At 45.9% G+C, this 23,142-nt stretch overlaps 1 protein-coding gene across 1 annotated transcript in view; it reads right to left on the bottom strand.

The window, feature by feature from the left end:
* Positions 1-520: 520 nt before the first annotated feature.
* LOC128694722 (neuronal PAS domain-containing protein 4A-like) overlaps positions 521-23,142 on the bottom strand; it is a 106,980-nt gene continuing 84,358 nt past the window's right edge. The window contains 8 exon segments of the mRNA XM_070095719.1: positions 521-3,741; positions 4,379-4,437; positions 4,509-4,841; positions 5,203-5,309; positions 14,590-14,774; positions 16,112-16,297; positions 19,531-19,620; positions 22,614-22,669. Of these exon segments, the coding sequence (XP_069951820.1) occupies positions 3,034-3,741; positions 4,379-4,437; positions 4,509-4,841; positions 5,203-5,309; positions 14,590-14,774; positions 16,112-16,297; positions 19,531-19,620; positions 22,614-22,669 (1,724 nt within the window). The 3' untranslated portion in view covers positions 521-3,033.

Raw genomic sequence — 23,142 nt, 5'->3', positions numbered from 1 at the left:
GGTTTAAAGGGCCACTGACGCCTTGACACCGTACCTGAGTCAGTAACCGGCTTCTCTCTAATACTGTAAATTATTATTATTATTATTATTATTATTATTATTATTATTACGCTAATGTTGGATGAGGTTAGATGGTTGAGGATCAAGGGAATTGGAAAATATTATTGATGAATCAGTCCCTTCAGGGTAGGGGGGTAGGGGGGCTTGATGCTGGTGAAGGGCTCTTGATCCAGGGAATGGGAGCTACTATACTCCTCTCCCTTAGATCAAACCTCATTACCTCCCATTCTCCTGGAGCAATATGATCCCTACGGATTCAGCGCTTTCTTATAATAATAATAACTATTATAATAAGTAATAATAATAATAATAATGCTGTTGATAAAATTAATGACGATGATAATAATAATATTGCTGCTGATAATAATAATAATAATAATAATAATAATAATAATAATAATAATAATAATAATAAAATAAGCACTGCCACGGGACAATTAAAAAAACACAGAACTAATGGACATAAAATTGTATTTGCATTAATCGACATTTTGTAAACTAACCTATTAACCAGATTGCACACTAGATACTATAACTCTTATAACAACCGTCTATCTACATATATATATATATATATATTCATATTTATATAAATTCCTCTGGACAAACCATAAAACAGGTCAAAAAAAAAAAATATATATACATACACATTGCTTTTTCTCTATACACATCGGTCGGCTTCCCTTAGAAAACAAAACCTTCATTGAACACGTAACCTTCGTTGAACACATGGTTAACGCAACGTAAATGCTGAGATAATTCCCGTCCTGGGGAATTTCAGTAAGTCGTGTGATCCAGGTGTTAGCATGGTAATGCCAGACCTCTGATCATCTCGTGGAATTCAGCCGCCTAGCAATGGTGCTAGCTTAGAAATTTTAACCTACGTAATAGCAGAATTTAGCCTAGGAATGCTATATTAATGGTAAGAGTTTGTCCCCTAGGAATGCCATTTTCATGGTAGCATTTATCCTAGGAATACCATTTTCATGGTAGCATTTATCCTAGTAATGTCATTTTCATGGTAGTATTTATCTCAGGAATGCCATTTTCATGGTAGGATTTATCCTAGCAATACCATTTTAATGGAAGCATTCATCCCAGGAATATCATTTTAATGGTAGCATTTATCCTAGGAATACCATTTTCATGGTAGCATTTATCCAAGGAATGCCATTTTCATGGTAGGATTTATCCTTGCAATACCATTATATTGTTACATAATGAAGAAAAAATTCTGTAGATGGTAGATACCTGGTATAAATTATAGTATATATACCAAGAGAGATGTATTTCTCTCAGTGTATGAATACTGAGGTGTATTTCTCAGCGTATAACTAATGAGAGGTGTATTTCTCAGTGTACAACTGATGAAAGGTGTATTTCTCAGTATACAACTAATGAGAAGTATTTCTCAGTGTATATCCTCGGACGGGAGTAGTTCTCTCAGTGTACATATACTTTAATTCTTATTTTAAGGATTAAAGTAGCCAAGGCCGGTGGTAAAAAGGTTACTTGGAGCCTTAATGATCCAAGTATAACCAATAGGCTTTCAACTCCCATTAACCAACCAAGCTATAAGGGCGACCTCCGAGATGTCTTCATCAACGCGGCTAATGGTACTTGCATGCAACACAAGTGCAGAAACACGCAGGGAGGTAAAGGCGAGGACTCGTCTGCTCACACCGCAATACCAGCCTTAGTATGTACAAATTAGACCTAACTTTACCCCTGATCAACGCCTGCCACAAGCACTGAACGCTGCCAGAGACATGACGCGTTACCGAGCCCAAAGATACCAGCGTCGCGCTTCCAACTTTACATAAGATGCAAAGGGATTGTTGACGCTGGTGTGAGCATGACTGACGTATGTACACACGATCACCTGCAACACTGACGGCATCTGCTACTGATGATGTGTACACAAAACGTATACGAACCGGGAACACGCACATAAATGCAAGTTTACGTAAACAAGTTACGTCGTACACACATACACACGCCAGGAGCTATGAATCGACCCCTGCAGCCACAATTAGGCGACTACACACTACACGCGCACACACAGACACACACACACAGACACACACAGAGACACACACACACACACACACACACACACACACACACACACACACACACACACACACACACACACACATACTGTATACTTAACCCTGCAGAGGCTGTATTTGTTTCACGCACATATTGGTCACTGATCTGACGGGGAGTGACCATTAAATCTGTTACAACGGTAAGGGAATGACCGTTAAATCCGTTACAACGGCTGGGAAGTGACCGTTCAATCCGTCGCGACCGTCCAGACATGTAAACTCACGCGAGGGTAAATATTAACATGAGTGATTATTCTGCTATCACTCTAAGCTTTTATAGAGCTTTCTAAGAGTTCTCAGCTCTTGTAGAGCTCCCTAACAGCTCTCAGCTTCTGTAGAGCTCCTTGACAGCTCTTGGAGTTCTGAAACAGCTCTTGTAAAACACTGCCAGACACAGGTAGTGAAGCTTTACTGGAACAAGCAGACAAATGGTAAGAGACGAGCTCCATGGGTAGTGAAAAATGGGGTGAGAGAGCCTGGAGAGAGCACTGGAGATAGGGGGATGAAAATGGAGCACTTAGTGAACACACTCGAGGTGGCGACGCCTGCACCGGTGTACTGCACCAACAGCCTGGTTGATCAGGCTATTAACCAGGAGACCTGGTCTGAGACCAGGTCGTAAGGGCGATGATCACCCGAATAAGAGATATATAACTGTGTTCCATCGTTCACAAGACACTCGACCATCTGGCTCCCAGCTGGCTCGTCGCTAGCAGCAGGTAGTGACGGGTGTATGGCATAGGCGCTGACGAAGGTGGTGGTAGCTGGTGCAGGCCAAGGAGGCTGTTAGTGTTGGCACGAGATGCATGGCGGCAGCGGCGCTGCTCCTAGGTAAGGAGGAGAGTGCCACGGAGGGTGGCATTCACAGTGCCGCCGGATGCAGCGGCCGCAAGGGGGGTAGCCAGGCACCCAGCTTGCTGGGGGGGTCTGTGGTCCAGGAAGGCAGCTCTCCTGCCTCCACGGAGGGCACACGCTGATCTCTGCCCAGACTGACTTCCCTCGGGTCCAGCGAGTCGAAGGTGAAGACATTAAGTTTGGTTGGTGTGGCAGCAGAGTACGGAGGCGTGATGTAGGTGGCGTACTCTGGGTACTCCGGCACTTCCTGCGTCGGTGACGCCTTCCATGGTACCTCCAGGTGCTGTTCCAGTTCCGGGGATGCCGCGCCCTTGTGCACTGCCGCCGGTGCCGCCCGCACCGCCACGGGCGTCGCCACCGCCACCCCGCCACCCTCAGATACACCGTGTGTTGAGAGCGGCGTTACTGGTGATCTTCGTGGGGACGAATTAGGCGAGGAAGTTTTTTTACTAGACCTGGGCGCGTGGGTGTGGGCGTGGAGGGGCGGCTGGGTATCGGTAGTGGCGTGGGAGGCGTCGTAGTAAGCCCAAGCTGGGTCGCGGGAGTAGTCAAGGCCGTGTTGGAGACGGACGGAGTAGTGGTGGTGGTAGTGCTGGAGGTGGGCGTAATCTGAGGGAGTCGCCAGGGAGTAGGGAGTGTGGGTGCTGGAGCTGTGGCTGTGGCTGTGGGTACCGTTAAGAGCTGTGGGCGCCATGTAGGAGGCGGCCGGATCCGTCTGTGGGCAAAAGAGAAAAAAACACATTTAGTTTCCAGCGAAGGAAAATAGCGATTCGCATCGTGAAATATACTTCACCCAAACACATCTGAACATCTGAAAGATAACTCTCTCTCTCTCTCTCTCTGGTGTGTGAAAACTTTACACACCTGAGACTAGCAGTATTCAGATGAGTTCAGGTGGGAGACACAAAAGTGACTACAACAATCAATCCACAGCTTCGTTGTGGCGGAACATTTACGTTAAGATATAAGAACCACTAGCACTTGCAGAGTCAACCACTCTCTGGTTCTTTCCAGAGCATTAAAGGTGAACGTCTCTATGACCGCTCTCCAAATAAATTATTTCTCGACACCAAGTAAGGGATAACTGGCATGAACGTACTCAGTGTAAGCAACATAGACAGTGTCATGTTGTTTGCACTACATGATGTAACATGTGGCAAGAGAGCAACATAACTAACAGGTCATGACCTGGGGACAGTAGGCATGGACGTAACATACCTGATAGGTTATGACCTGAGGACAGGAAGCATGAACGTGACGTACTTGGTAGGTCATGACCTGAGGATAGGAAGTATGAACGTGACGTACCTGGTAGGTCATGACCTGGGATAGTAAGCATGAACGTGACGTACCTGGTAGGTCATGACCTGGGGGTAGTAAGCATGAACGTGACGTACCGATAGGTCATGACCTGGGGGTAGTAAGCATGAACGTGACGTACCTGGTAGGTCATGACCTGCGGACAGTAAGCATGAACGTGACAAACCTGGTAGGTCATGACCTGAGAATAGGAAGTATGAACGTACCTGATAGGTCATGACCTGGGGTAGTAAGCATGAACGTGACGTACCTACTGTTGTTGCTGCTGCTGTTGCGTGCTGCTGTTGCAGCTACTGCTGTTTGTGTTTGTGTTACTGCTGCTGCTGGTGCTAGTGGTGTTGGTGTTGCTAGTGATGTGAGAGCCCTGACCAGCCTGCTGGCTGGAGTCAGCAGCATCCTTAACCTGTAAGACACTATGTACCCAACGCCAGGTGCCCCCGGCGGCCTGTAGACGCACCAGCAGGATACAGGACCTGTCCTGCTCACTCGTAGTAACTGCAGAATCGAGAAAAATACATATAATGATTCCACTCACAGAAATTCGTAAATTTATTGTAATAAGACGCCGATCATTACTAAGAATGACGTCTCACTTACTGTCAGCAAGAGGAAAATTGACATCTTATGGGCTGTTAGCAAGACAGAGGCTGACACATTGGCTGCTACCAAGATTAAAACTGATGCTGTGCTGGCTGTCAGCCAGACAGAGACTAGCACTTTATTGGCTGTCATTTCCAACGGAGATGAACAAATTTACAACGTAACACAAATGAGGTGAGATGGGATAACTAGAGAATAGAGAAGTGAAGAGGAAGGCAATGAATATTATGAAGGTAGAGGTAAATAAGGTACTTACTGAGGCGGTGCTTGGTCTGTGCTTCCCTCATGTTCTCTGGGTGTATGAGGTGGTACCAGGAGACCCCAGCCAGCGAGGACCTGCTGTACCCCAGGTAGAACTCACCACTATAAACCAACAAAACAAAAACAGTTTATATTACATGTTGGTTGGTTAATGAAGTTTATAGCCTGTCAACCACACGATGATCATGAAGGTTTCTCATAACCTCTTCATCACCAGTAAACAATACTCTGATACATAAAATACGGGTTAAATTAAATTCTCAGCATTATACCCAGAAAGATATACACACCTCACTGTAGACATCCTGTGTTACTTATCTTTGTATTGCAGTAATTATATATTAGGAACATTTTGTATAATGGTTGATACAGTCTGAGGAGATTAATGCAGTAAAACCTTCATTACATTAACACGTCTTTCTTGGTCTCTGCTCAGAGGTGAGTGTTCACGTACGCCAGGAAGGTCTCGTGCTTACACAGAGCTCGATACGGCGTACGCTGTCAATGCCCCTATAAACCCCAACAACACCATCGTCTTTTAGACCTGGCCAGCGAAATGTATGAGAGTGTATTTTCCTATCCTGTTGTCCCAACCAACCTAGCACTCAAGATGAGTGTCTGCGTGTTACCAGACTGCTGTGGGTCGCATCCAGGGGATATTTTTTTTTTGGGGGGGGGGGCAAAAAATGCGTTAGAAGCGCGAGTGCTGATAGAAGTGTTCATGTACTGGGGAACAGGTGTACGCACAGCTTTGTGCATCTAAAAATTTTATTGACAAAAATTAGTGTTTCACTTTCAGACAGTGTCCAGATCATATCCAGTATCCAGACCACCTCTAGCAGTGTCCAGATCATATCCAGTATCCAGACCACCTCTAGCAGTGTCCAGATCATATCCAGTATCCAGACCACCTCTAGCAGTGTCCAGATCATATCCAGTATCCAGACCACCTCTAGCAGTGTCCAGATCATATCCAGTATCCAGACCACCTCTAGCAGTGTCCAGACCATATCCAGTATCCAGACAACCTCTAGCAGTGTCCAGACCATATCCAGTGTCCAGACCACCTCTAGCAGTGTCCAGACCATATCCAGTATCCAGACAACCTCTAGCAGTGTCCACCCCTCAAGGAAGGTTCCTTGATGTTGGTGAGGGGCTCTTGATTTAGAGAATTGGATCTGCGCTCCAGTTCCCCAAATTAAGCCTGAATGCCTTCCACATCCCCCCCCCAGGCGCTGTATAATCCTCCGGGTTTAGCGCTTCCCCCTTGATTGTAATAATAATAATCTAGCAGTGTCCAGACCATATCCAGTGTCCAGACCACCTCTAGCAGTATCCAGACCATTAGCAATGTCCAGACCAACTCTGGCAGTGTCCAGACCACCTCTAGTAGTGTCCAGACCACCTCTAGCAGTGTCTAGACCACCTTTAGCAGTGTCCAGACCACATGCAGTGTCCAGACAACATTCATGTCCAGACCACATCCAGTGTCCAGACCATATCCAGTGTCCAGACCACATCCAGACAGTGTCCAGACCTCATCCAGTGTCCAGACCACAACCAGACGATATCCAGACCACATCCAGTCTCCAGACCACATCCAGTCTCCAGACCACATCCAGTGTCCAAACCACATGCAGTGTCCAGACCACTTCTAGCAGTGTCCAGACCACATGCAGTGTCCAGACAACATTCATGTCCAGACCACATCCAGTGTCCAGACCACATCCAATGTCCGGACCGCATCCAGCAATGTCCAGACCACATCCATACGATATCCAGATCACATCCAGTCTCCAGACCACATTCAGTGTCCAGACCACATTCAGTGTCCAGACCACATCCAGTGTCCAAACCACATCCAGTGTCCAGACCCCCCAGTGTTCAGACCACATTCAGTGCCCAGACCACATCCAGTGTCCAGACCACATCGTGTACAGACCACATGTAGTGTACAGACCACATGCAGTGTACAGACCACATGCAGTGTACAGACCACATGCAGTGTACAGACCACATGTAGTGTACAGACCACATGCAGTGTACAGACCACATTCAGTGTACAGACCACATGCAGTGTACAGACCACATGCACTGTACAGACCACATGCAGTGTACAGACCACATGCAGTGTACAGACCACATGTAGTGTACAGACCACATGCAGTGTACAGACCACATGCAGTGTACAGACCACATGCAGTGTACAGACCACATGCAGTGTACAGACCACATGTAGTGTACAGACCACATGCAGTGTACAGACCACATGCAGTGTACAGACCACATGCAGTGTACAGACCACATGCAGTGTACAGACCACATGTAGTGTACATACCACATGTAGTGTACAGACCACATGCAGTGTACAGACCACATGCAGTGTACAGACCACATGCAATGTACAGACCACATGCAGTGTCCAAACCACATGCAGTGTACAGACCACATGTAGTGTACAGACCACATGTAGTGTACAGACCACATGTAGTGTACAGACCACATGCAGTGTACAGACCACATGCAGTGTACAGACCAGATGCAGTGTACAGACCACATGCAGTGTACAGACCACATGTAGTGTACAGACCACATGTAGTGTACAGACCACATGCAGTGTACAGACCACATGCAGCGTACAGACCACATGCAGTGTACAGACCACATGCAGTGTACAGACCACATGCAGTGTACAGACCACATGCAGTTTACAGACCACATGCAGTGTACAGACCACATGTAGTGTACAGACCACATGCAGTGTACAGACCACATGCAGTGTACAGACCACATGCAGTGTACAGACCACATGTAGTGTACAGACCACATGCAGTGTACAGACCACATGCAGTGTACAGACCACATGCAGTGTACAGACCACATGCAGTGTACAGACCACATGCAGTGTACTTACCACATGCAGTGTACAGACCATATGCAGTGTACAGACCACATGCAGTGTACAGACCACATGCAGTGTACAGACCACATGCAGTGTACAGACCACATGCAGTGTACAGACCACATGCAGTGTACAGACCACATGTAGTGTACAGACCACATGCAGTGTACAGACCACATGCAGTGTACAGACCACATGCAGTGTACAGACCACATGCAGTGTACAGACCACATGTAGTGTACAGACCACATGTAGTGTACAGACCACATGCAGTGTACAGACCACATGCAGTGTACAGACCACATGCAGTGTACAGACCACATGCAGTGTACAGACCACATGTAGTGTACCGACCACATGTAGTGTACAGACCACATGCAGTGTACAGACCACATGCAGTGTACAGACCACATGCAGTGTACAGACCACATGCAGTGTACAGACCACATGCAGTATACAGACCACAAGCAGTGTACAGACCACATGCAGTATACAGACCACATGCAGTGTACAGACCACATGCAGTGTACATACCACATGCAGTATACAGACCACATGCAGTGTACAGACCACATGCAGTGTACAGACCACATGCAGTGTACAGACCATATGCAGTATACAGACCACATGCAGTGTACAGACCACATGCAGTGTACAGACCACATGCAGTGTACAGACCACATGTAGTGTACAGACCACATGTAGTGTACAGACCACATGTAGTGTACAGACCACATGTAGTGTACAGACCACATGCAGTATACAGACCACATGTAGTGTACAGACCACATGTAGTGTACAGACCACATGCAGTGTACAGACCACATGCAGTATACAGACCACATGTAGTGTACAGACCACATGTAGTGTACAGACCACATGCAGTGTACAGACCACATGTAGTGTACAGACCACATGCAGTATACAGACCACATGTAGTGTACAGACCACATGTAGTGTACAGACCACATGCAGTATATAGACCACATGCAGTGTACAGACCACATGCAGTGTACAGACCACATGCAGTATACAGACCACATGCAGTGTACAGACCACATGCAGTGTACAGACCACATGTAGTGTACAGACCACATGCAGTGTACAGACCACATGTAGTGTACAGACCACATGCAGTGTACAGACCACATGCAGTATACAGACCACATGCAGTGTACAGACCACATGTAGTGTACAGACCACATGTAGTGTACAGACCACATGCAGTGTACAGACCACATGCAGTGTACAGACCACATGTAGTGTACAGACCACATGCAGTGTACAGACCACATGTAGTGTACAGACCACATGCAGTGTACAGACCACATGTAGTGTACAGACCACATGCAGTGTACAGACCACATGCAGTGTACAGACCACATGTAGTGTACAGACCACATGCAGTGTACAGACCACATGCAGTGTACAGACCACATGTAGTGTACAGACCACATGTAGTGTACAGACCACATGCAGTGTACAGACCACATGCAGTGTACAGACCACATGTGTACAGACCACATGCAGTGTACAGACCACATGTAGTGTACAGACCACATGCAGTGTACAGACCACATGCAGTGTACAGACCACATGTAGTGTACAGACCACATGTAGTGTACAGACCACATGCAGTGTACAGACCACATGCAGTGTACAGACCACATGCAGTGTACAGACCACATGTAGTGTACAGACCACATGTAGTGTACAGACCACATGTAGTGTACAGACCACATGTAGTGTACAGACCACATGCAGTGTACAGACCACATGCAGTGTACAAATCACATGTAGTGTACAGACCACATGCAGTGTACAGACCACATGTAGTGTACAGACCACATGCAGTGTACAGACCACATGTAGTGTACAGACCACATGTAGTGTACAGACCACATGCAGTGTACAGACCACATGCAGTGTACAGACCACATGTGTACAGACCACATGTAGTGTACAGACCACATGCAGTGTACAGACCACATGCAGTGTACAGACCACATGCAGTGTACAGACCACATGTAGTGTACAGACCACATGTAGTGTACAGACCACATGTAGTGTACAGACCACATGTAGTGTACAGACCACATGCAGTGTACAGACCACATGCAGTGTACAGACCACATGTAGTGTACAGACCACATGCAGTGTACAGACCACATGTAGTGTACAGACCACATGCAGTGTACAGACCACATGTAGTGTACAGACCACATGCAGTGTACAGACCACATGTAGTGTACAGACCACATGCAGTGTACAGACCACATGTAGTGTACAGACCACATGCAGTGTACAGACCACATGCAGACCTGGTGCTGCTTACAGCAGAAAGTGTATAGTGTGGAAGCAGCACACTGCGGGTAGAGTGACCACACTAGTGATAGATCAGTCTACGTCACCTGGAGCTCGTCTTCCCATTTTCCCTCATATATATGACACTCTTGGTGAAGTATAAGAGAATTTATCTTACTAAAGAGATGCATTAGGGTTACAACACCTTATTACCAGCGAGTCTGAACGAGCACTCTTCACCAGATAACTTTAGGTCTTATAGTACAAATATTTAGAGACTCTTTTACTCTTTTCTCTCCTAAGTGTTCCAGCAAGGTTGTGGTCAAAGAAAACATTGTTTAGACACACTTTAACGGAAATGAAGCCTTGTGTTCAATACATTTAAGATATATTTTCCTCTCTTATAAATGAGCATTACGTACGTATCCGCGTTTGATGTCAATTTAGTTCGTGTGTAATATAAGCTTAAGGTCTGTTTTTGTGCTTGTCACTAACAAACAACTGACCCGTGCTTCTTGGATTAATATAACCCTTATGTTCTGAAATCATAAGGGCAATATTCTTCCTTTTCATATTAAATGTTTAAACATTCTGGACATATGAAGGGAATTTGCGCATTATGATATGAGTTTTTAAGGTCTTTTATCCTCAGTCTCACTTCATCCGAGTCGATTTTATGTTATGAGCCTTATGTGTAGGTGTGTTTAAGGTGACCCAGGATGAGGAGGCACTGCAGCACTCAACCCACAGTTCCATGTCTCAATTGTTAACTCTGAATGATCTGCCCATCAGCTCTCCTCTGAGAGGAGAGAGAAGGAAGGAGAGAGAGAAGGAAGGAGAGAGAGAAGGAAGGAGAGAGAGAAGGAAGGAGAGAGAGAAGGAGAGAGAGAAGGATGGAGAGAGAGAGAGAAGGAAGGAGAGAGAAGGAAGGAGAAAGAAGGAAGGAGAGAGAAGGAAGGAGAGAGAGAAGGATGGAGAGAGAGAAGGAAGGAGAGAGAGAAGGAAGGAGAGAGAGAGAAGGAGAGAGAGAAGGATGGAGAGAGAGAGAGAAGGAAGGAGAGAGGAGACAAAAGAATGGAAGAGAAGGATAGAGAGGAGGGAGGGAACAAACACATACACAGTGAAGAGGCGGGGCCAGGAGCTGTAAATCTACCCCTGCAGCCACATAGAGGTGAGTACACACACACACACACACACACACACACACACACACACACACACACACACACACACACATACACACACACACACACACACACATGCACACACACACACACACACACATACACACACACACACACACACACACACACACACACACACACACACACACACACACACACACACACACACACACACACATTTTTAAACATGTCGCAATTAATAAATGTCATTAGTTCAAACCAGTACACAAATTAGAGTACTAACATATACCTAAGTGCTACCAATAACAGCAGAATAAGCACCAGTACACAAGCACTAGTACTAACAGCCAGACTTACTTAATAGCCCATTTGCTATATGAACACCTCGTAGCAATATAACCATAATTTTTAAAGGGGTGGAGCGGTAAGCCAGTGGAAGGCTTCGGTCAGATGACCAAAAGCTCCAGCTGCAGGGTCATCACATGACTAAGAGCCCCCTCAGGAAACACTCGTTCTGTTTCCTGACAAACCTTACCTAAGCTAACCTCGCAGCAGCATCCAGTCTTATGTTAGTATGAACTCTCTCTCTCTCTCTCTCCCTCTCTCTCTCGCTCTCTCTCAGTGAAGATGCACAGTATGTAAATTAGGACGAGATAAGATCTTTTCCCATGGAGTATCTGGTGGCCTGAGCGTCCATCACTCCCTCCATCATAATTCATCTCTGTGTTAAGCACCACCATAACTAAGAAACAATAACTATGCTAATGTAGACGTAAAGGGGAATGGGAAGAAGGGCAAAAGAGTGGAGGAGAGAGAGAGAGAGAGAGAGAGAGAGAGAGAGAGAGAGAGAGAGAGAGAGAGAACAGTAGACAAGGTGAGAGTAAATAAAGTTACATCTCACATTCATGGTACAGAGTACCCACAAGCTGATAAACTAGACACATGTCCGACACTGGGAATCTTCCTTATGAAGACACATTTCGCCAAACAGTGGCCTTTAGCCACCAGTTGGCGAAACGTCTTCCTAACATCGATGCTCAGCTGTTTCTCGTGTCTCTTATTCGCCAGTTTTGTTTCATTGTATACTGGAAAGTTGAGGGGGTTCCAAGCACTAATCCTTGAGGGACTCCACTCGTCACCCACGCCCGCTCTCATACCTCCTCCTCTCCTTACACTGTTTTCTGTTTTCAGGGTATTCCTGTTTCCAGCTGGACACCTTTCCTGTTACTAACTCCTGTTCTTCCCTGTTGCTCTTTTCTATATTAATTTTACGGAAAAGTAATAAGTAGGTTGTGGGACTGATCGCCTGGTGTCTCCACGGCTTCTGCTGTCTTCTCTCTCTTGCGAATGAAGAAGCCTGCTGGCAGGGCGAAAGACATCAGACAACAGACATAAAGACATCAAACATAAAGACATCAGACAACAGACAAAGACATCAGATAACAGACAACATACATAAAGACACCAGACATAAAGACATCAGACAACAGACGTAAAGACATCAGACAGCAGACATAAAGACATCAGAGCAAATATAAAGACATCAGACAGCAGACATAAAGACATCAGACAGCAGACATAAAGGTATCAGACAACAAAGACATCAGACAGCAGACATTAAGATATCAGACAACAGACATCAGATAACAGACATAAAAGCGTTGGCCAAGCGTTGTACTCGTTACTTTCTAGTGATGTTCTCCACTATTATCGTAAGTAGTGCGTCAGGTCAGTAGTAAATGGCTCGTTGTTTACTGTTCTCTCTCTCTCTCTCTCTCTCTCTCTCTCTCTCTCTCTCTCTCTCTCTCTCTCTCTCTCTCTCTCTCTCTCTTTTCTATAGAAAAAATGAAAAAAAAAGACACTGCAGTATAGTGAGATCCTTTAATGACAACGTTTCGCCCATGCAGTGGGCTTTTCCTCAAGTCACAGAGAAGCTTTTCCATGAAACTTTTTTTTTCATGTTTGTGGCTTGGAAAAAGTCCACAGGGTGGGCGAAACGTTGTCAGCAGTGGTTCTCATTACCCTGCATTTGTGTCGCAGCTTTTTTTTTCGTACGTTGAGATCAACTTTGTAGCTTTTCAAATATGCTTCAGTTGTGTAGCTGCTTGTTTGTAATTCTCGCTATGGGGTCACACAGTTCCTTTCTTTCAGCCGCTCTTCCTCTGCTTCTTCCTTTGTTACTGTGATTTATTCACCTCTGTGTTGTATGTTTGGGTCTCATTTCTTGGTAGTCTTACTGATGCACACCACTGACACACACACACACACACACACACACACACACACACACACACACACACACACACACACACACACACACACACACACACACACACATACACACACACACACAACGGAGCCAAATCCGCATGAAACACTTTGTTGAGGTGAAGTTATGACCCTGGATGATGTCCTAGTGGGAAGGGGGTGCCCTTGTATCTCTCATACATCTCTCTCTCTCTCTCTCTCTCTCTCTCTCTCTCTCTCTCTCTCTCGTTTCCTGCCCCGGCAGCTAAGGTGAAAGGTTTCAGGTCATTTACAGGACAAAGCGAACATTTGCATAGGCGCTCCATATCCACATTGAAGCAGAAAAGACACCGTGGGCTGCATGTTGTCATAAATCTTGAAGCTGTGGTTGGCAGAGTGGTGCTGAGCGCTGCTCACTGAATGGTCACACCTCGCCTGTACATGGTGTCACAGCAACCATCTACGCCACGAGCATTAAGGTGTGAGAGATGTACACAGGTCACTCATTTGCTGTCTAGTATGGAGTGAGACATGACAGGAGACACCGTCTAGACCACGAGGAAACTGCAAGATAAACGGACACTTTCTGTCTAGTCTGGATGCAGTAAGAAAGGAGAGATGACGGGAGAGAGAGACAAAGGTACTCGCTTTCTGTCTAGTCTGGAGACAATAAGGAAGGAGAGATGTCAGGAGAGAGAAAGAGAGACAAATGTACTTGCTTTCCGTCTAGTCTGGAAACAGTGAGGAAGGAGAGATGAGAGAAGAAAGACAAAATGGTACTCACTTTCTGTCAAGATTGATGAACTTCATGTCGAGTGTGTGGACGGAGGTGAAGACGTTAGTGGCACCTTGAACGACACTTTCTCTGGTCTCTGGCATAGCGATGGGTGTACAGTGAGCCAGGAACACTGGTTCATTCCTCGAACACAAGGGTAAGTAAGACAGGTAATGTCCAGCTACCAGCACCACCTGTGTGTGGGAGTGATTATAATGTTAGTGTTACAGCTACCAGCACCGCCTGTGTGTGTTACAGCCACCAGCACCACCTGTGTGTGTTACAGCCACCAGCATCATCTGTTTGTGTTACAGTCACCAGCATCATGTGTGTGTGTTACAGCCACCAACATCATCTGTGTGTTACAGCCACCAGCACCACCTGTGTGTGTTACAGCCACCAGCATCATCTGTTTGTGTTACAGTCACCAGCATCATGTGTGTGTGTTACAGCCACCAACATCGTCTGTGTGTTACAGCCACCAGCACCACCTGTGTGTGTTACAGCCACCAGCATCATCTGTTTGTGTTACAGTCACCAGCATCATGTATGTGTGTTACAGCCACCAGCATTATCTGTGTGTTTAACAGCCACCAACACTACCTGTGTGTGTTACAGCCCCCAACACCATCTGTGTGTGTTACAGCCACCAACACCACCTGTGTGTGTATGTGTTACAGCCACCAGCACCACCTGTGTGTGTTACAGCCACCAGCATCACCTGTGTGTGTTACAGCCACCAGCATCATCTGTGTGTGTTATAGCCACCAACACCACCTGTGTGTGTTACAGCCACCAGCACAACCTGTGTGTGTTACAGCCACCAGCACCACCTGTGTGTGTTACATCCACCAGCATCATCTGTATGTGTTACAGCCACCAGCATCATCTGTGTGTGTTACAGCCACCAGCATCATCTGTGTGTGTTACAGCCACCAGCACCACCTATGTGTGTTACAGCCACCAGCATTATCTGTGTGTGTTACAGCCACCAACACCACCTGTGTGTATTACAGCCACCAGCACCACCTGCGTGTTACAGCCACCAGCACCACCTGTGTGTTACAGCCACCAGTACCTCCTGTAGGGTTTACAGTACACTGAAAACAAGACCGGCAACATCACTGCAGTTATACAATTTGAGTTCTTGCAAAAATATCCAGAGCTTCCAACATTGTGCTCAATATGACTGACCTGACTTGACAAACCCACAAAGCTTTTGTGATTATATCCATAAAATATTGCTATTCCCACTAGTGTGACCTTGTTATTCCCACTAGTGTGATCTTGTTATTCCCACTACTGTGATCTTGCTGTTCCCACCTAATGTGATCTAGCTATTCCCACTAGTGTGATCTTGCTATTCCCACCTAGTGTGATCTAGCTATTCCCACTAGTGTGACCTTGTTATTCCCACTAGTGTGATCTTGCTATTCCCACCTAGTGTGATCTAGCTATTCCCACTAGTGTGACCTTGCTATTCCCACTACTATTACCCCCTATTTAACGAACGTTCAGAGAATGTTCTTACCTTCTGATCACCGAACCTCATTTGTCTTCTGGCGTTCCTTGATACGTTCATGCGACACAGGAAGAGTCTATCTTCTTCGTGGTGTTGGGAAGTGTGTCCAGCCCTCACCAGCTCTGCTTGTACTGCTGCGTGATCCTGCTTGTCTATAATGTCGTACACGCTGTCTCCGTGAATCAACAAGTCCTCCTGACACAAACACACCAGCACAGATTAATTATACTGCTGAAACTATAGGCAGAGACTTAGCTCTAGTCTGCTTGCTGCTATATTAACACTAACACACACACACATAGCAGTGATGTATAACCCACCAAAGAACAGCAGGAGGCCAAAGCAAGAGTACGACGAGAGCAATAGAGCGATGGTTGACACACTGGCTACAGTGGCCAGAAGAGCTCATGCATGCAGGGCAAAGCTCCTGATCATGGGTGACTTTAACCACAAGGAGATCGATTGGGAGAACTTGGACCCGCATGGGGGCCAAGATACATGGAGGGCTAAGATGATGGAGGTGGTACTGGAAAACTTCATGTACCAACACGTAAGGGACACTACAAGAGAGAGAGGAGAGGATGAATCAGCAAGGCTAGACTTAGTATTCACCTTGAGTAGTGCAGATATCGAGGACATCACATATGAAAGACCCCTTGGGGCCAGTGACCATGTGGTTTTAAGCTTCGAATACACAGTAGAGCTACAAGTGGAGGGAGAAGCAGGAAGGCCAGGACGAATGAAGCCAAACTACAAGAAAGGGGACTACACAGGAATGAGGAACTTCCTGAACGGGGTTCAGTGGGATAGAGAACTGGCAGGGAAGCCAGTTAATGAGATGATGGAATATGTAGCAACAAAATGCAAGGAGGCTGAGGAGAGGTTTGTACCCAAGGGTAACAGGAATAATGAAAAAGCCAGGATGAGCCCATGGTTTACCCAAAGGTGCAGGGAGGCAAAAACCAAGTGTGCTAGGGAATGGAAGAAATATAGAAGGCAAAGGACCCAGGAGAATAAGGAGAACAGTCGTAGAGCCAGAAACGAATATGCACAGATAAGAAGGGAGGCCCAAAGACAATATGAAAATGACATAGCAGCGAAAGCCAAATCTGACCCGAAACTGTTGTACAGCCACATCAGGAGGAAAACAACAGTCAAGGACCAGGTAATCAGGCTAAGGAAGGAAGGAGGAGAGACAACAAGAAATGACCGTGAAGTATGTGAGGAACTCAACAAGAGATTCAAAGAAGTGTTCACAGAGGAGACAGAAGGGGCTCCAGAAAGACGGAGAGGTGGGGCACACCACCATGTGCTGGACACAGTGCACACAACCGAGGAAGAAGTGAAGAGGCTTCTGAGTGAGCTAGATACCTCAAAGGAAATGGGGCCAGATAACATCTCCCCATGGGTATTGAGAGAGAGAGCAGAGGTGCTATGTGTACCCCTAACAACAATATTCAATACATCTATCGAAACAGGGAGATTGCCTGAGGCATGGAAGACAGCAAATGTAGTCCCAATCTTTAAAAAAAGAGACAGACATGAAGCATTAAACTACAAACCAGTGTCACTGACATGTATAGTATGCAAAATCATGGAGAAGATTATCAGGAGAAGAGTGGTGGAACACCTAGAAAGGAATGATCTCATCAACAGCAGCCAACATGGTTTCAGGGACAGGAAATCCTGTGTCACAAACCTACTGGAGTTCTATGACATGGTGACAGCAGTAAGACAAGAGAGAGAGGGGTGGGTGGATTGCATATTCTTGGACTGCAAGAAGGCGTTTGACACAGTTCCACACAAGAGATTGGTGCAAAAACTGGAGGACCAAGCAGGGATAACAGGGAAGGCACTACAATGGATCAGGGAATACTTGTCAGGAAGACAGCAGCGAGTCATGGTACGTGGCGAGGTGTCAGAGTGGGCACCTGTGACCAGCGGTGTCCCACAGGGGTCAGTCCTAGGACCAGTGCTGTTTCTGGTATTTGTGAACGACATGACGGAAGGAATAGACTCTGAGGTGTCCCTGTTTGCAGATGACGTGAAGTTGATGAGAAGAATTCACTCGATCGAAGACCAGGCAGAACTACAAAGGAATCTGGACAGGCTGCAGACCTGGTCCAGCAATTGGCTCCTGGAGTTCAATCCCACCAAGTGCAAAGTCATGAAGATTGGGGAAGAGCAAAGAAGACCGCAGACGGAGTACAGTCTAGGGGGCCAGAGACTACAAACCTCTCAAGGAAAAAGATCTTGGGGTGAGTATAACACCAGGCACATCTCCTGAAGCGCACATCAATCAAATAACTGCTGCAGCATATGGGCGCCTAGCAAACCTCAGAACAGCATTCCGACATCTTAATAAGGAATCGTTCAGGACCCTGTACACCGTGTACGTTAGGCCCATATTGGAGTATGCGGCACCAGTTTGGAACCCACACCTAACCAAGCACGTAAAGAAACTAGAGAAAGTGCAAAGGTTTGCAACAAGACTAGTCCCAGAGCTAAGAGGTATGTCCTACGAGGAGAGGTTAAGGGAAATCAACCTGACGACACTGGAGGACAGGAGAGATAGGGGGGGACATGATAACGACATACAAAATACTGAGAGGAATTGACAAGGTGGACAAAGACAGGATGTTCCAGAGATTGGACACAGCAACAAGGGGACACAGTTGGAAGTTGAAGACACAGATGAATCACAAGGATGTTAGGAAGTATTTCTTCAGCCACAGAGTAGTCAGTAAGTGGAATAGTTTGGGAAGCGATGTAGTGGAGGCAGGATCCATACATAGCTTTAAGCAGAGGTATGATAAAGCTCACGGTTCAGGGAGAGTGACCTAGTAGCGATCAGTGAAGAGGCGGGGCCAGGAGCTCGGACTCGACCCCCGCAACCTCAACTAGGTGAGTACACACACACACACACACCTGACGACACTGGAGGACAGGAGGGTCAGGGGAGACATGATAACGACATATAAAATACTGCGTGGAATAGACAAGGTGGACAAAGACAGGATGTTCCAGGGAGGGGACACAGAAACAAGAGGCCACAATTGGAAGTTGAAGACACAAATGAGTCAGAGAGATATTAGGAAGTATTTCTTCAGTCATAGAGTTGTAAGGCAGTGGAATAGCCTAGAAAATGACGTAGTGGAGGCAGGAACCATACACAGTTTTAAGACGAGGTTTGATAAAGCTCATGGAGCGGGAAGAGAGAGGGCCCAGTAGCAACCGGTGAAGAGACGGGGCCAGGAGCTAAGACTCGACCCCTGCAACCACAAATAGGTGAGTACAAATAGGTGAGTACACGCGCACACGCAAACACACACACACACACACACACACACACACACACACACACACACACACACACACACACACACACACACACACACACACACACACACACACACACACAAACTCACCATAGAGTGACCGAGGTACTCTGCAGCGTTGTCAGAGATGTAGAGCAGCTTGCCTGCCTGGGTCAACATCATGATGAATCCGTTCATGGCCTGAAAGAGAGAACACAAGATGTTACCTAGTGAGCCTCACCATGGCAAGTTAATGTGGGAGAAAGACACAGCATGGGAGAGATTACGGAGGAGGGTAGGCGTTTAGAACACATGGAGGGAGGTGGGAGGAAGTGAATGGAAGAGGGAATGAACAAGGAAATGAGAAAAAGAAATGGAGAGAGAGAAAGGTGGGATGACAAATATAAACATTATTTCTCGTGTATGTGTGTCTGCTTTTTTGAGGTTCACATGGTTGTGCATGCATGTACGCTTGCGATAAAGCTATGTATACACGTGGCATGCTAAGAGTATGTTACACTTTATTCGGCGCATGTCACACACCCATATAGTCATGCCTCCCGACCAGTGAACCAGATGCTAAGAGTATAACAAGTATGGGCACCCTCGTTATGCTAACACCTTGCTTCAACCAGCCAATGACAAGAAAGTCCACCAAAGTTGTAAAGCGATGTACTACACTCGTGAATCAACAATGGCAGCCTAACCTGCTAGTCTGGTCACTACGGTTCTCACCGTGACTCTTGTTTGCATTTCCTTATTGTACATATCCTCTGTACATACTGTACATACATTGCTTGCTGCTTGAAGGATATATAAGTATTTACTCTGATGCCTTTTACTTAGTCCTCGTTTCTACCTTGTTTATCGTGTTCGAACCAGGTGTACAGGCCACTAGACTGTGCCCGTGTTCTTAATAACACATAACCACTATTCCCAAGAAACCCCGGTCACAGTTACCAGAGCTCAAGAACCCCCAGTCACCGTTACCAGAACCCAAGAAAGTGAATTCTCCCTCGGAGGGGCTGACGTCTTATCTGGTAAATTCTCATTAAGAAGTGGTTTGGAAGGTATGGGATAGTAGGAGGCTGGGAAGGTACGGGGGCTAGGGGCTAGTCAGTGGAGCGTGGTGGACTACCCACGATCTTTGACCTGGCCTCTGACCTCCCTAGACCAGCTCTGAATGCTAATGTTAGTCAAGAATGGGGTGGAGGGGTGGGTAGTTATGGTAACCACTTGAGTGGTAGTCTGAGTGGTGTGAAAAGGTAGTTATGGTAAGCACTTGAGTGGTAGTCTGGGTGGTGTGAAGTGGTAGTTATGATAACCACTTGAGTGGTAGACTGTAATCTGTGTATTTAAGGCATTTAGCGCCTGGGGAATGGGAAGAAATTAGGTTTGATCCGAGGAAGTGGAGGGCAGCTCCGAATTGCTTGGATCAAGAGCCCTTCACCAGCATGAAAGCCACGCCTTCCCCCCCCTCCCCCCCTTGAAGGTACCTGAGGTGGTCTGTGATGAATCATGAAGACTGGTCTCTCCAGGTGGCCAGTGTGTGTGTGTAGATTTCGTTTTTATTTCATATATTCAAAATATTAAATTAAAGTTGCTTACTTCACGTAAATTCACTGCAAAATTACTAACTTCACGTGAAGTCACTGAAAATATACAAACCATGGAGACTAATACTCCTCCGACATTAACCTGTTAAACCACATTCAAAACACTGACCCTCACACAATGTCAACAACAGAAAATGCAACTTCTCGGTCCTGTTTACCTTGATAATCAATATTATCACGGTATCATTCAGTGAGTTTTAATTATTGGGTTAGACTAACAAGGTAATATTGAAGGCAGTAATTGAAGGGCTGGAAGACCCGTCCCAGGGTCCGGGCCGGACTTAACTCAGAGTTACATAACAGATATAAATAACAACTCGTACAGGAGAACACGCTATCTAGCTGAAAAGAACAACATAATTATGATCGTAACTTATAGCGAACACGAATGAACCACTGAACTGGCAATAAAAAAAATTCTAATTAAGAAGGACATAAATGAGGTAATAAAGTATGGGTGCACAACCCTGATCTAACTGCGTCGCCCAACATGGCCGCGACAAGGAAGAGGCAGGACACGGGGGAAAATTTATGCAAGAAATTGCTAGTGTAGGAATTCCTGTTAAGGCTTAAGTTATTCGCTCATTAAACCGTGGGAACCGACGCGTTCAGCAAGTGGCTGAGTAAGTCTATAAAGCTGAGAGAAGACGCTGAGGAAGGTTTCAATAGGAGGCAGTGTGCAACATGGCTGACACCAACCTTACCCTGCAAGGGAGGTTTCTGGAGCTGCTGAAAAATCTTGTTCAAAGGAAATACAGCTGCAGTTCCCCTTCCTTGGATCAACTATGACTGCCTATTATTCCCCAGGCACTCTACAGGTGGCCCGGTGGCCTGGTGGCTAAAGCTCCCGCTTCACACACGGAGGGCCCGGGTTCGATTCCCGGCGGGTGGAAACATTTCGACACGTTTCCTTACACCTATTGTCCTGTTCACCTAGCAGCAAATAGGTACCTGGGTGTTAGTCGACTGGTGTGGGTCGCATCCTGGGGGACAAGATTAAGGACCCCAATGGAAATAAGTTAGACAGTCCTCGATGACGCACTGACTTTCTTGGGTTATCCTGGGTGGCTAACCCCCAGGGGTTAAAAATCCGAACGAAATCTTATCTTATCTTATCTCTTAGGGCTCTCTTCCTTATGCGTAATGTGTGAAAAGTGCATCACTGTCGTATGATGGTACATGATCACTACAATTATTGTATAATGGTATATAAAAATGACCTGGAATGATCAAGAGTGATCTGGAACAAACAGTGACCTGCAGTGACCAAGAGTAACCCGGAATAAACAAGAGGACCTGGAATGAGTACAAGAGGCATGAGAGACTCGCCTTAGAGACCTCTCGAGGGAGGTTCCTTGATACTGGCAGCGCTGTATAGCCCTTGTGGCTTAGCGCTTCTTTTTGATTATAATAATAATAATCCTTGATATTGGTGAGGGGCTCTTGATCTAGGGAATTGGATCTGTGCTCCGGTTCCCCAAATTAAGCCAGAATACCTTCCATTCCCCCCCCCCCCGATAGGCGTTGTATATTCCTACGGGTTTAGCGCTTCCCCCTGATTATAATAATAATAATCACCTTAGAGAAGCCAATGTTGGGTGTTGGACTCAAGCTCTGCTCCTGCTGCTTAAACACTGAAACAAAAACAACGACAGATACACTTGTTTATCCACATTTGTTATTATTTACATAATTATTTAAACCAAAAGAATAAAAATATCTATATTATTACAGTATATAATATTTAAAACAAAATAAAAATATTGTTAATTATATTCTTAACATTATTACAGTATATAACACTACTAATAATTATTATTACTATTACTATTAAGATATAAAATAGGGTGAGGGATATTTGCATAGAACATAAAGAACATAGCAGTGGGTATACTGGCCTATGCTCTAGGTAGGTTCAACTCATACCCACTTTTCGTACGCGCCTGTATATTTTAAGTTTATCCAAAATTATTTGACGCCTTAGGCCGTCAAATAATTTCTGATGTCAAATAAGCTTTTCACGATTTTCGAGAAACTACAGCCAAACAGATTCCATATTTGTCCCTTCCATCTTTATATTATTTCTGATGCAACAGTTTAAAAATTT

The sequence above is a fragment of the Cherax quadricarinatus genome, chromosome 51 (assembly GCF_038502225.1).
Source record: "Cherax quadricarinatus isolate ZL_2023a chromosome 51, ASM3850222v1, whole genome shotgun sequence".
Taxonomy (NCBI): domain Eukaryota; kingdom Metazoa; phylum Arthropoda; class Malacostraca; order Decapoda; family Parastacidae; genus Cherax; species Cherax quadricarinatus.
Note: the sequence above shows the minus strand (reverse complement) of the source record. Positions and strands in the feature narration are given on the sequence as shown.